We start from the raw sequence: 12,549 nt of genomic DNA on the forward strand, positions 1-12,549 counted from the left end.
ATGTCAACAGGCATCAATAACCAGTTCTATATGTCTCTCTCTCTCTCTCTCTCTGGTTCCTATTTAGTCCCAACATTTAAGCCGTAGCATTGGGCTTTTCAATTTCACTCTAATCTCGATATCAACTATCATTCCCTTCAAATTTTCTCTCTTTTAACCAGTTCGTAATCATCAACTACAGTATATGCAGCACTGTGCTCTCTTGCATTCCTGCATCAGTTTTCATGTCAAACATAATTCTGTTCTCAATCTAACATCATCACTTGCGCTTACATTTTCTTCTCTTTGTAGTTCTTTCACATGAATCTCATTTCCATCTATTAATGCCAGTTTTCTGTTTCTTCTCCTTGTAACTTTCTTCCTTTCTTCTTGTTTGTGAACATATACATATTCAAACATGACTACGTGGGAGAGGCCTGTTAGAGGAGAAAGGCATCAACAGCGAAGAAAAACACCATCATTTTCTTCATCTCTTCTTGATGCCATATATCATTCCATTGATGAATCCCAAGGCAAAGAAGAAGAGCCAAGGCAAGAACCGGATCCTGCTCTCCTCCATAGAAAGAGAAACAATGCAGCTGAATTTGAAGAAGAGATTGCAAGTATCCGACGAGCAATCATGGTTGAGAAATGGATGGAAAACTACGGAAGCAGTACTAGAGGCTCGAGGTCGAGGCACATCAATTCAGATTCAAGCTCGTCAACAGACTCGAGCTTGTTTTCATCCTCAGAAACAGACTCTGCATCAAAATCCACTCCAAAATCTTCAGTTTTTCATGCAACACCGAAAGCAGCTCACCAAACACTTGTTCCTGGAGCAACTCCAAAACATGAGGGCGGGTTCATGCGGACAAAATCAAGGGCCCCGAAAATCTATGGAGACTTAAAGAAGGTGAAACAACCAATTTCTCCAGGTGGGAAAATCAAGAATTTTTTGAATTCCATTTTCACTCCAAGAAATTTGAAGAAACATGAAGGGATGGAAGATTGGAGTTCGGTGAGGAAATCGAGATCAGTCAAGGACTCATCTACCACATGTTCTCTGACTTCCAGGTCTTGCTTGAACAGACCACCACCTCCTTCAAGAGGTAAATCAAAGCGGTCTGTCAGATTTTGTCCTGTTAGTGTTATTGTCGACGAAGATTGTCAACCCTGTGGGCACAAGAGCATAAATGATCATTATGATCCAAGTCTAACACTGGTGCCAAATATTAACAGTCATTTCCTCAAGAAGAACATTGATAGTTTTAGGAATTATGAAGAAAAGAAATCAAAGAAATATGGCTTCAGGGGATTTTATGAGAACAGTGATGATGATGGTAATAGCTGTACTAGTTCGGATCTGTTTGAACTCGATAACATTGGCATTGTTGGGGTTGGCCATGGAGCTCATAGGGAGGAGTTGCCAGTCTATGGAACTACAAACCTGAAAATCAATCAGGCCATTGCCAATGGATTGCTTATGTAGCTCAACTTGTAGTTAGCTAGTTAGACGAGTCATGTAACATGAATGGTTCATGGATAACTGATCATTTTCTTCTCTGTTTGTGTTATGTTTATCTAGGTTTGTATCATAATGAAATTGATTTTCGAGACTACTTTGGATACTTCGAGGTTCTGTAAAGTTCAGGGGAAAAAAGTGCTCAATGGGAATTATCGCGTGGAAGCAGAGACATTTACGGCCTCGTGAAATATGTAATCTACTAATGATCCTCAGTTTTTTTTTTTTCTTTCTTTCTGAAAGAATCTAGCAAATAGCCTTTCCAAACTCTATGCGCGTTATTGTTCTTCTAAAAAGCATCTGCAGTCCACCAGATATTTTGGCATCAGAATTATCCAAGGAGTAAATCAAATACACCTTTAATCTCAAAGAATTAAAAAGCACGCAAAGGCTTTCTTGAAACACCATATATGAGTAACTTGCAAAAATTTGTCTTCCAGAAGGAATAACCCTTAATCAACATACATCTGTCCTTAGCCTTATCTCTTCCGGAAAACATATATTTGTTTGATAGTAGTGTTTTACTTCAACATCTCAAAAGCAACTTCTTGGACCAACGCCATAATATTATTATTGATAATGCAAGGAGAAATTTCAAGTTCTAGTAGGTCTTTTTCTACTGTCACAATCGTGATGATGGTGATCTATACATGTTTCTTTGTGTTGAAGAAAAATGATTTCTTTTTAACTTTTGCAATTTATTAATAAGTGGAGCATATGTCTACTTATTATCAAATTGTTCAAATGTCACTATGTGAAACTGTTTCATGATTTAGTTAATTTCAATGTGTCGCGACCACGCATTGCATTCCATACTTTTGGACAAAAAGAGAAGTTTCAAAAGCGACCTCTTCAGAGAAAGCGCAGCAGCATCTTTACAGCACGGTGATATTGTATGATTCTGTCTACTATTGTGACAAGAGCTGGAATTGAATTCATACGTATAGTTGTTGAGAAGATGGACGACATTGACCTAGAAACATTTCCAAATGTGAAAAGAAGAACAAAGAAGACCGCTACAAAATCATTTGAATTGAACCCTTCAAACAAAAACTGGGAACTTGCACCTATTTTGATTCTTACTGTGCTTCAGGTTTTAAAAGTTGCACCACCATTACATACGCCTTTGCTTTCAACCAACCAACCAACTCCACTCGCAGGGGGACTAATTTGATACGTTGCAACAAATATTGTTGTAAATAATAGGGATATTTCAAAAGACTTTGTCCCGTATTGAAAAACTAAAGAGACTTCTCATCATTTATAATGCTTACTCTTTTATCAGCCTTGTATTAAGTTGGACTAGCTCGCGCGTGGGTTAAACGCGGCCCAAGTTAGTCAGGGCACATTCATTTCTGTTACACAAAAAATTAGGCAGTACTTAAAAGCACGACTCAAGCTACATTCTAATTAGCTTTAGTTAACATTATTGTTTTTTTTGGCTATTTTTTACTACAAATATAACTCTCAAACTCAAAAAAGAGTGTCTGCTGCTTCTACTAAAATGATTCAATACAGTTGAGTAGTTACAGCTGTCAAACCAAATCTGATCATCAGCTTGCCCTCATTCGTGATTTATCTCATTTTCTGGGGCAAGTAAACTGCAATCGAATTTATTACATCTTCAGGACAGTTAAAATTTCACTGTTATTATGCTATAATTATGGCTGTCAAGCGAGACTGTTTGAAAGTAGAAACAAATCATCTATACCTAAATATAGCAGGTAAGGTGATTTTGATAAAGCATGTACTGCTGCTGCTCTATCAAGATATGACTACTGTTTGCGCCCAACCAAGCAGATAAAAGGCCAATCCAAGCGCATAGTAATATCTATGTCACATTCACACAACAAAGGACAGGAAGGGGAAAAAAAATTATATTGGAGTCCTAGTGGATGAAAAAGGGAGCCTTGAGGAATCTCAGAAGTCAAAGTATAGCAGGATCATACATGATAGCGCACATGCAAACTCCACTTTTGCAACCAAGAAAAAGTAGATTTGCAGGACTTCACTTTGCAACCCCCATGGCGTTGGGGCATGGCTTCATTACGGAGCCACTAATTATTCGAGTATTATATTAATCTAGATGTAGAAAAAGGATTCAATATCCATAAATAATTCTCTTTTCTGTTTTAGTAATTTCATTGCTCTTTCCTCTTAATTGAGAATTTTGAGACTATCATCAATTGCTAGTGCTTTGGCGCGATGCTTGTCTGGACGTGCAAAATTTTCCCATTGTAACCCGCTTTTTTTTTCAGTGAACTTTTGATTTCTTGAGTATTTTATTTATTACTCGAGAAAAGACTAATGAAATGGAAACAGTCGTGGTGGTGCAAAATATGATACATCAATAATAAGGGTTGGTGATCTAATAATAATAAGAGATGGGAAAAGATTGGTTGGTGGTGGTAAAAACGTATATGGCCATAATTGCAATGCCAATTGAATTTGGCATTCAGCTGAGATTGATGCTCATTTACTTGAAGATTGATTTGAGAGAGAAGGGATGAATTTCGCACTTTATCTGCCCGCCCGAAAGTTACTTGTACAAAGTTGCAAAATCAATTACCAGGAGAAAGAGACATTATTAATTAGGACAGTAACTAAAACAACAACAACAACAATTTTCCTGATAAAAAAAAAAAAAAGAGGAGGTCTTTGATACTTGGTGGCAACATGTGGTTGTGTTTGGATTGCATTTTTCATGATTTTTTATGGAAAAATTACTGTAGCGATTTGATGTATGTGAGGAAAAAAAGTAATAGGGAAATGTGATCACGGAAAACGACGTAATTTTCCGACGAAAAATCGCAATCCAAACAAGGCCTTTGTGTTGCTAGCTACTGAAAAGTCAGTGTTCATTTCAAATAGTAGTGGAATTTTCTTGCTCAAGACAACATCATGGGAGATTCTCTGTTCTGCAAATTAATTACCAACCAATCATTCTTGTTTTATTTTCTCAAGCTGTTTAAACTAAACAGACGCTTTTTTGCTTATATATCCAAATACCCTCCACATCCACATCCACATCCACATCCCTTCCTTCAGTGATGGAAATAATCTGCCGTTCTTGGCCTCGCATTTTCTACCACGTACGGTGATTGTCCAATGGCCAGTTGACACGGTACAAATCACTGACCCCAGGCCACTTTGGATTCAATAAAGTTAAAACGAGAAAATATTCTCACCACAGCAAAGTCAAACATAATCATTTGCATCGCAATCATAAAAATTCTGATTTTTTGTTCTTTTGGGACGACCGGTAAACTGGTGATACCAGTAATGAAGAAGTGACATTGCTGTAATTATGCAATTAACCCGGCACACATTATTATTATTATCCGCAGAAAATATATGTAGAGGTTGACCTCATGTGCCGTACCGACCTAGCAATTTTGGGGCAGATACCATAAATTGCATCTGACTATTTTTCATTTTAACAAGCCAACCAAAGATCAGAGATCAGCTGTCAGTTGGTTCCATCCCCTTAAATGCCCTTGTCCTGCCAGGGGGCAGCTAGCCTTCGTCCAATTCGCACTTGTTCTGTAATTTGTTCATAATTTGATGCAGCAATCTAAGTGTAATACAGCAAATTTGGAACAAACGTACCAACCCTTCCCATCATCCGTGTATAAATTTAAAGGGCCATGCAGCTTTACTAATGATAAGTTAATTGATGATGATCTCAACATCCAAGGTGCCTCTTTTGACCATTACATGTAGAGATTCATGAAAATGTTGCGTAAATGTGAAACATTACACTTCCAAAAGGAAACAAATTAGAACGAAATTATGTGAACAACCCGGTTCATGCATTTCTATCACCTCGGATTCGAACCTCTCTTGGGACATCTGTCCGTCGCACAGAATTTGTTTAGTGCGTCCTACCACCTTCATATGATTGGTAGGCTATTACACAAGTTGGAGTTTACCCAATGCGCAGTCTCAAATAACGGTTGCGGGTTTCCTTATCAACAGAAATTATGTAAACAAAATTGAGCCGACATAAATTGAACACTGCACATGCTGTTGTAACATACAAGGCATGGATGGGTAGGTTTGAATTGCAGGCAAATGAACTTGAACTAAAATACTAATTCAAGCAACTTAAAAAAGAAGGTTGTTTTGGTAGATGAATTTATGGTTTAAATAGAGGTTGTCCTTCTTCTCCTGATTCCCTTACAAGCTTCAAGAACAGCCCAATCGGTCTCCTCACCTTAATTGGGGAAGTTGGTCCTTTTTTTTTTTTTTAAATAAGATTATAATGAGCCAGAATAGTGGCAACAATATAAACAAATTACAATGCAGATTAACTTGCGAATGCTGAGAATTATAACTATATATCACTACAAACTAGCCTGCATAAAGTACAAGAAGAAACTCACATTCAATAAGATTTGAAATCAGGGTTTTTAAATTCTAAAATCTCAATTTTTTTAGGGAGAAATTGGTCTATTTAGACGGAAAATTTTCAATATTTTGATACGAATATTATTGATCCAATTGCAAGAACGGTGGGGCTATGTGCTACAGTCGAACAAAGCTGGACGACATACTTGGGTTAGTATTCTATGCAATTGATCGTTAAAGCGATTGCACAACCTAAATTCATTCAAGTTAAACTTACATGGATAAATTTCAATAGATGACAATAATAAAAATATTTGTTGCGTCGTCGTATGATATTGCTAGTGCATACGTTGTGTAGTCTAATTTTTTTATTTTTATTTTTTTTGTCAACACAGGAGTGTCCGGATCAATTTTTACGGGGCCCGACTAATCTCCTGCGCCTGAAATATCCCGCCCCCCAAGAGCACCCTAGTATTTAGAAATTTTGTAGTCCAATTGAAAATAACAATTGTAGAAATTTTGATGCGAACAGCACACTAGTATTTAGAAGTAAATTGGATCCGGCGGAATAATGATAAAGAAGGGGGAGGGGGGAAAAGAGTTTACAAAAAACAGAATTCATAAAAATGGGTTGGTTCGGATAGGTTAGGTATATGTAATTGAATGGCTATAAATAAGTAAACTCCTGTAGATGTTTCGACAATTGATTCTCGAATTCGATTGAATCTAAGATGGGTGCTTGGTTTACATTATGGAATAAAGGCATGTATATGTGATATTAGATATTGACTGGATATATATGAAATAAGGCTATATTTCATTTGTCCTACTTCTATGAATTTAGATGGGGATTCGAATATAAGCCCTTCCCTTTCTGTCTCTTTTTGACTGTGAATTGAATGAATAAACAAATGAAATTAAGAGAAACATGGAAGAATGCAATTCACAGTTTGGAACCAAGAAATGAAGAAGGAAAGTTGTATGTATTCACAAAGACTTTGTGGATAGAAACTAAAAAATAGATATTGAAGTAGTTCAGACGATTCAATAACAAAAATACTATTATTTCTATTTCTTCAACTACTTTAACTCGAAGTAACTAGGAACTTCGATAGGATGAATCCTAGTGACGGAATAATTAAGTCATAATTCGTTGGTTGGTTGTATCATTAACTATTTCTTTTTTTCTTTTTTTGGTACGAGGGAATTTATCATGAATCCACTGATTTCTGCCGCTTCCGTTATTGCTGCTGGATTGGCTGTAGGGCTTGCTTCTATTGGACCCGGAGTTGGTCAAGGAACTGCTGCGGGTCAAGCCGTAGAGGGTATCGCGAGACAGCCCGAGGCAGAGGGAAAAATACGAGGTACTCTATTGCTCAGTCTAGCTTTTATGGAAGCTTTAACAATTTATGGACTGGTTGTAGCATTAGCACTTTTGTTTGCGAATCCTTTTGTTTAATCTTATAAATATAAAAATTATTGACTTGGATTTGTCATTTGCTTTTTCGAATTATAGTAAGATTTCACTCCTACAATTACTTATTCGTTGACAAAATAACCCACGGGAAGGGCTGATTTGCGGATGAGGAATTGGTATACCGACTCGCTTTCATCCTTTCCCGCCCGGAGTCCAAGGGAAACTAAGTATTGGTAGTTCACACAACTCGAATACTTTTCAAAATAAATAGGAAAAAGGAAACTAAAAGAATAAATAAAAACGAGGGGCGTCGAAAGTTGGCATTCCTATTCCATCTCATTCATCCTGCCCGCCTCTCTACTCGGTCTACCCTCTAAAAGGTCGGACAGAACATTGAGCGCCTGTGCAATTGGAGTCCATTGGACCAATATGCAATAGGGATAATTACTGAAAACTTCCTTGAGATTTTTTATGGTATCTTTGTTTAGATTTTAGTTTTTCAAGAAAAAAGTTTTATTTTTTTTAAATACATTTCTCAATTACTTTTTTACTTTATACACACATGCACACACACACACACACACACATATATATATATATATATATATATATCAAATTGTTACGATAAATTTTTCTATAAAAACTCTAAAAAATAGCAATTCAAATGAATATTTTCAAAACTTAAAAAAATCACTGATTTTTTTCTACTTATAACCTTCTGCAATATATTGTTAACCATTTCCAGTATATAAAATTGAAAAAATCATTTTTGGAAAAGGAGACAATTATTCCAAAGTAGCTCTTCAAATTATTTTTACTAGTTTTATGTATCCTGTATAATCTTAAATATTTCTTCTTATCTAGACCAATAACACGAAAATTGTAGAGGGTCTCCCAACCCCCGTTAACAATTTGTAAATTTTTACTGAAGAACCCACTTCAACACGTTTTCAAATTAAGGGGTTAAAGTGGTTTGTTATTTCAATTAAGAGATTATAAGAAATGGCAAAGTGGTTTGTTACAATCCAGAGAATCTCTATGTTCTGGCAAAGATTGATATAACGATAAAGGATTTTCTCCGCCAATATTTATCTTCTCCATGTAATTAGTTCTGGAGTGAAACCGTGAACCTATCTTTTATCTGAGTTCCCTATACAGACGAGAGATATATTATTGTTTTGCATAGTTTTTTGTCACCGACTTGGAATTTCAGCAGCCACGGGAATCCACCTCTGTTTTGCTTGTCTCGCCCGACTTCAACCACAGTAATTTTCTTCTTGTTTATTCTGTTCTCTTCCCCCCCCCCCCCCCCCCCCCCCACATAATAAGTTCCATGGTCTATTAGGTATAACATTTTGCACGGGCCTAAAAAGATTTGGCACGGATCGCCTGCTAATAGAGAACAACCTCGTTAGGCGAGAGTACGTGTTTTGGAAGAGAAATAAAAGCAAAGAGGAACCTCGATGGGATATGATGCTAAGCCAACCCGTCTTGTATCAGTTGTTTCATATAGACGGGATAAAAAAAAAAGATGTTTACAGACATAACTTGTCTTTTTGTTTCTGTAGACTATAATAAAAGAAAATAGAATTGTACAAAATGCTCAGAGGGAATGGATGGAACAAGAAGAAACAGTGTCCGGAAAATACAGAACGAGCACTACAGAAACAGCAACAATCCAGGAGCAAGAAGCAGAAGGAACAGTAATTCTGAGAATTGCGACGCAAAGCCAGCAAAGGCAATCCATGCTTGGAATTGGAGTAACAGCCATGATTGATTAACCCAAACATAACAATTGCAAGCTGGGCCATGAAGGAACGAAGCTCGGGAAGCAAGAATGTTGATGAAGCTGTGGCGATCAAACTGGTAATGTGCGGGGCAGTGTAACAGCAATGGAGAAGAATCAAAATACAAATGCAGAACAAGGAACTCTTGAAACAGTTAATATCTCGGAGAGCTCTGGATAGCAAGATGGCAACTCTAATGGAGGATATACAAAGCTTAAACTTGTTGTTTCAAATGTGCTCTTCTTGTTTAGACTGTGAAAACAGGAATGACATTAGCGAGCAGATCAACTCTTATGCCACAAGTTATACAGCATTATTTGAGCCTTTGCTCGCTACAGTAAAGCTCTTACCAACGTTTTAGTAAGGGAAAAAAAAAAAAGACGCATTAATTTATGCCTGTTACACTTTTGATCGATTCATCTTCTCTCTGTTTCTCCCATATGTATACCGAGCCGAGCTAAAGCAGCCACCTTTACGAGTTTTACTGTTTACCAACGAGATGGGAAGAATTGGGTTCTATATTTCCTTGTCAATTTCATCTTTCTCCATCGGGGTCCACATTAACCTTGAGTTGTCAAAGGCCAAAATTTTCCATAATTGCAGGCGTTCATGCACAGACTAAAATGTCATATGCCGACAAAAATGCAGAATACAACTACGGGCCAATTTGACAGGACGGTAATTCCAGAGAAACATAATTACACGGGGATCCTACTGGAGATTTGCAATCCTTCTCTGGATTGCCCTGCCCGCCTTGTAGGTTCGTTGAGAACCCGGTTCAGGACTGGCGGATCCACCGGAGAACGGCAAAGAGGACAGTCCAGATGAGAGTACAGCCACATATCTATACAAGAAGCATGAAACGAGTGTTTGCACCTTGGAAGCTGCCTCAATTCTTCATCCTCTTCATACACAGATAAGCAAACTGCACATTCGTACTGGCTATAGTGAGCTTCATCTCTTGATGACCCTCCTTTCTTGTACTTGAAACTGGAAATCAAGTTCACATGAAGGCTATCCAAGCTCTGACTTGATGCTGAAGCAGCCTCGAACCGCAACGGAGCAGCCATGCCTTGACGTGGCCTGTCTGCCTGACTCTGAGAGCACCATCTCAGGATGATCAAGTTGTATACTGCAAGAATTAGAGCTGCTGTCCCGACAACCACCATTCCATAATATAACAAAGGCATATTGTTTGATGTTGTTGGGGGTGGTGAGTAGGGGATTGGAGAGTTTCCCATGGCTCTATCAAAATGATTTAGGCTAGCGGAGGGTTAAAGTTTACAGTGTATGAACTAATTAGTAAAGAATATACAAAACTCTTATCTAAATTTTTTATTGTTTTGTATGATAGAAATATAGCCTTTAAAACCGTGCCAGGTAAGGAGTATAGACATGGAAGGATTTGCCTGTGAATTGCGATTGGTTGTTCAGGATGCAGAGAATGACAAAGCAGCGTACATCAGAAAGCAGTGGATAAAACTGGAATTTTGATTAGTTTTTGGTGTGTTTCTTGTGGAGAGTAAAAGAAAATTGATCAAAAGATTCTTCTAGTTTTGCGGTCAAAATTTTGCTGTGTCCAAATCCGCACGGAAATCTGTGGTTCCACAGCAAATAAACCATAAAAATTGACACAGATTCTGTCGCTTCAACCTTCCCGTTTTAACAGCCTTATAGCAAAGAAGGCTGGCTTTAATGAATTCTTATGTGGAACACTGCGAAATGTAGTCCGACTCTCCGGTAGATTCCTTCGCGAGTAGAGAATCCGTTTTCCATGGCAATATATACCATGTCAATAGTCAAAGTGAAGGCAGTTCAAGTAAGACTTTCTGTTCACTACCATAAAACACTAAAGGCTAGTAGTAGTATTGTTTAGTTGTGGACCACTTGCTGGATAATGTCGACCATAAGAACAGGCTCACGTCGTCATCAAAATGAAGCTATCCTTCCAGCCCTTCTACTTTGGCACTTCAATTCACCAAACCTTATCAGGTTCAAATTTCCAACCTAGTACTAATGTATTAAAGAAAAAGAAAATGGAAAATGATTATGGTAATTATAGTCTTCACCTTATATATTATTGTTAGATCAAGTTTTGTTTCAATACAACCGCTAGAGTAGGTTCGTTGGTTAGAAAAGTGCTCATAGAATCTTTCTAATCTGATAATGTTATAATTTTCAGCACAATAAAAGCGATATATATCACAAAAATGATAGGTGTATCCATATTTAAATAATAAGGTGATAAATTTTAAACAATTTTAATGTCTCAGATATAAAAATAAGTTTAAAATTAGTATTAATGTAGCATAGTCTTACAAATCTATAATATATTTATCCGTAATTTTAGATTTGTAAATTTCAAATATATTCATATTGTTCACGTACAAAAATGTATGCGTAACACGTATTTTTATTCCTAACTTTTCATCGGACTTTTGAAAAAAAAAAATCATATAATATGTATATGTATAATATCTCGTCTGACAAAAATTTGGTAAACCCGATCTACGGACCCACTCATAGACGGAGAGATCTACAATCTGCCACGTGGACACTATGAATTAAATGGCGAGAAGCTGTCTCTATTCTCTTTTTGACCTTTTCCTCTCTCTTTCCCCAACGCTTTCTTCCCCAAACTTCTGGTGAAGATCTCTGAACACTCTCAACGTGCTCTTTTTTTGTTTTCTATTAAATTCTGTACTTTTTTTCGTACCTCTTTTAATTTATGGATAGATTTTGGTTTTCTTTGAAACTTTACGTAGCTTTTACCAAAAAAAAAAAAATTAATAAACTTTAAGTTTTGCAAGAAAAAGGGCAGACAACTAGGAGGAGAAGATGGCGGCGACACGGTCCGATGAAGATTCAACGGACAACTACTTCCATGGGAGAAATTTCTTCAGTCTATTAAAACAAAAGAATAGGATATTAGGGAGTTTGTGAGAGAACTGCTCTACTAATAAATGGGTGGAAATCTCTCTCTGTAGATGCTGCCGCTTGCTCCTCCAATGCAATCGGTGTTCGATGGCGGCGGAGGAAAGGGGATGGAGAGGAAGTTTTGAAAGAAGTGAAGTAAAGCCTAGCGGTCTTGGGATTTATCTGGTGACTGACTGGAAAGAGAGCAGCAGCAGAATGATGCTGGCGGCGAAACCGGTGGATGGATTTAAGCTGTTGAAGTTTGGGGTAGAAGGCAAAATTGGTAGTAAAAGAATTAACTGTGCTTTTGTCCTGGAGCAGGAAGAAACAAATTCTCAATTATTAATTCATACAGTGTAAATGTGACGGGTTGTCTCGGTCTACGGGCGGGACCGTGAATCGGGTCTACCGAAGTTTTTTGTTCCGTCGGTAGACGAAATTTTGTCGTCTTGTGAAGCGAGGATGATGAAGTGGTCCCTCCACATCTTAAACCAAGCCGCCGGTTTAATTACTTGGATATACTCGTGAAAATCACCGGGGACATTATTGCTAGTGCACAACTGCACAGCGCAAAATCC

The 12,549-nt window shown here is 37.4% G+C and overlaps 2 protein-coding genes across 2 annotated transcripts; one reads left to right on the plus strand and one right to left on the minus strand.

The window, feature by feature from the left end:
- Positions 1-33: 33 nt before the first annotated feature.
- Positions 34-1,607, plus strand: LOC140009463 (protein BIG GRAIN 1-like A). The gene has a single exon (XM_072055074.1). It carries the CDS (start codon positions 398-400, stop codon positions 1,466-1,468), a length of 1,071 nt encoding a protein of 356 aa, XP_071911175.1. The 5' UTR covers positions 34-397; the 3' UTR covers positions 1,469-1,607.
- A 7,564-nt stretch (positions 1,608-9,171) lies between these two features.
- LOC140009718 (RING-H2 finger protein ATL64-like) lies at positions 9,172-10,296 on the minus strand. The gene is made up of 2 exons (XM_072055996.1): positions 9,758-10,296; positions 9,172-9,307 (listed from the first exon to the last, which is right to left on the minus strand). Exons 1-2 carry the CDS (start codon positions 10,294-10,296, stop codon positions 9,172-9,174), a joined length of 675 nt encoding a protein of 224 aa, XP_071912097.1.
- Between the last annotated feature and the right edge of the window lie 2,253 nt (positions 10,297-12,549).

The sequence above is a fragment of the Coffea arabica genome, chromosome 6e (genome assembly GCF_036785885.1).
Source record: "Coffea arabica cultivar ET-39 chromosome 6e, Coffea Arabica ET-39 HiFi, whole genome shotgun sequence".
NCBI classification, from domain to species: Eukaryota; Viridiplantae; Streptophyta; class Magnoliopsida; order Gentianales; family Rubiaceae; genus Coffea; species Coffea arabica.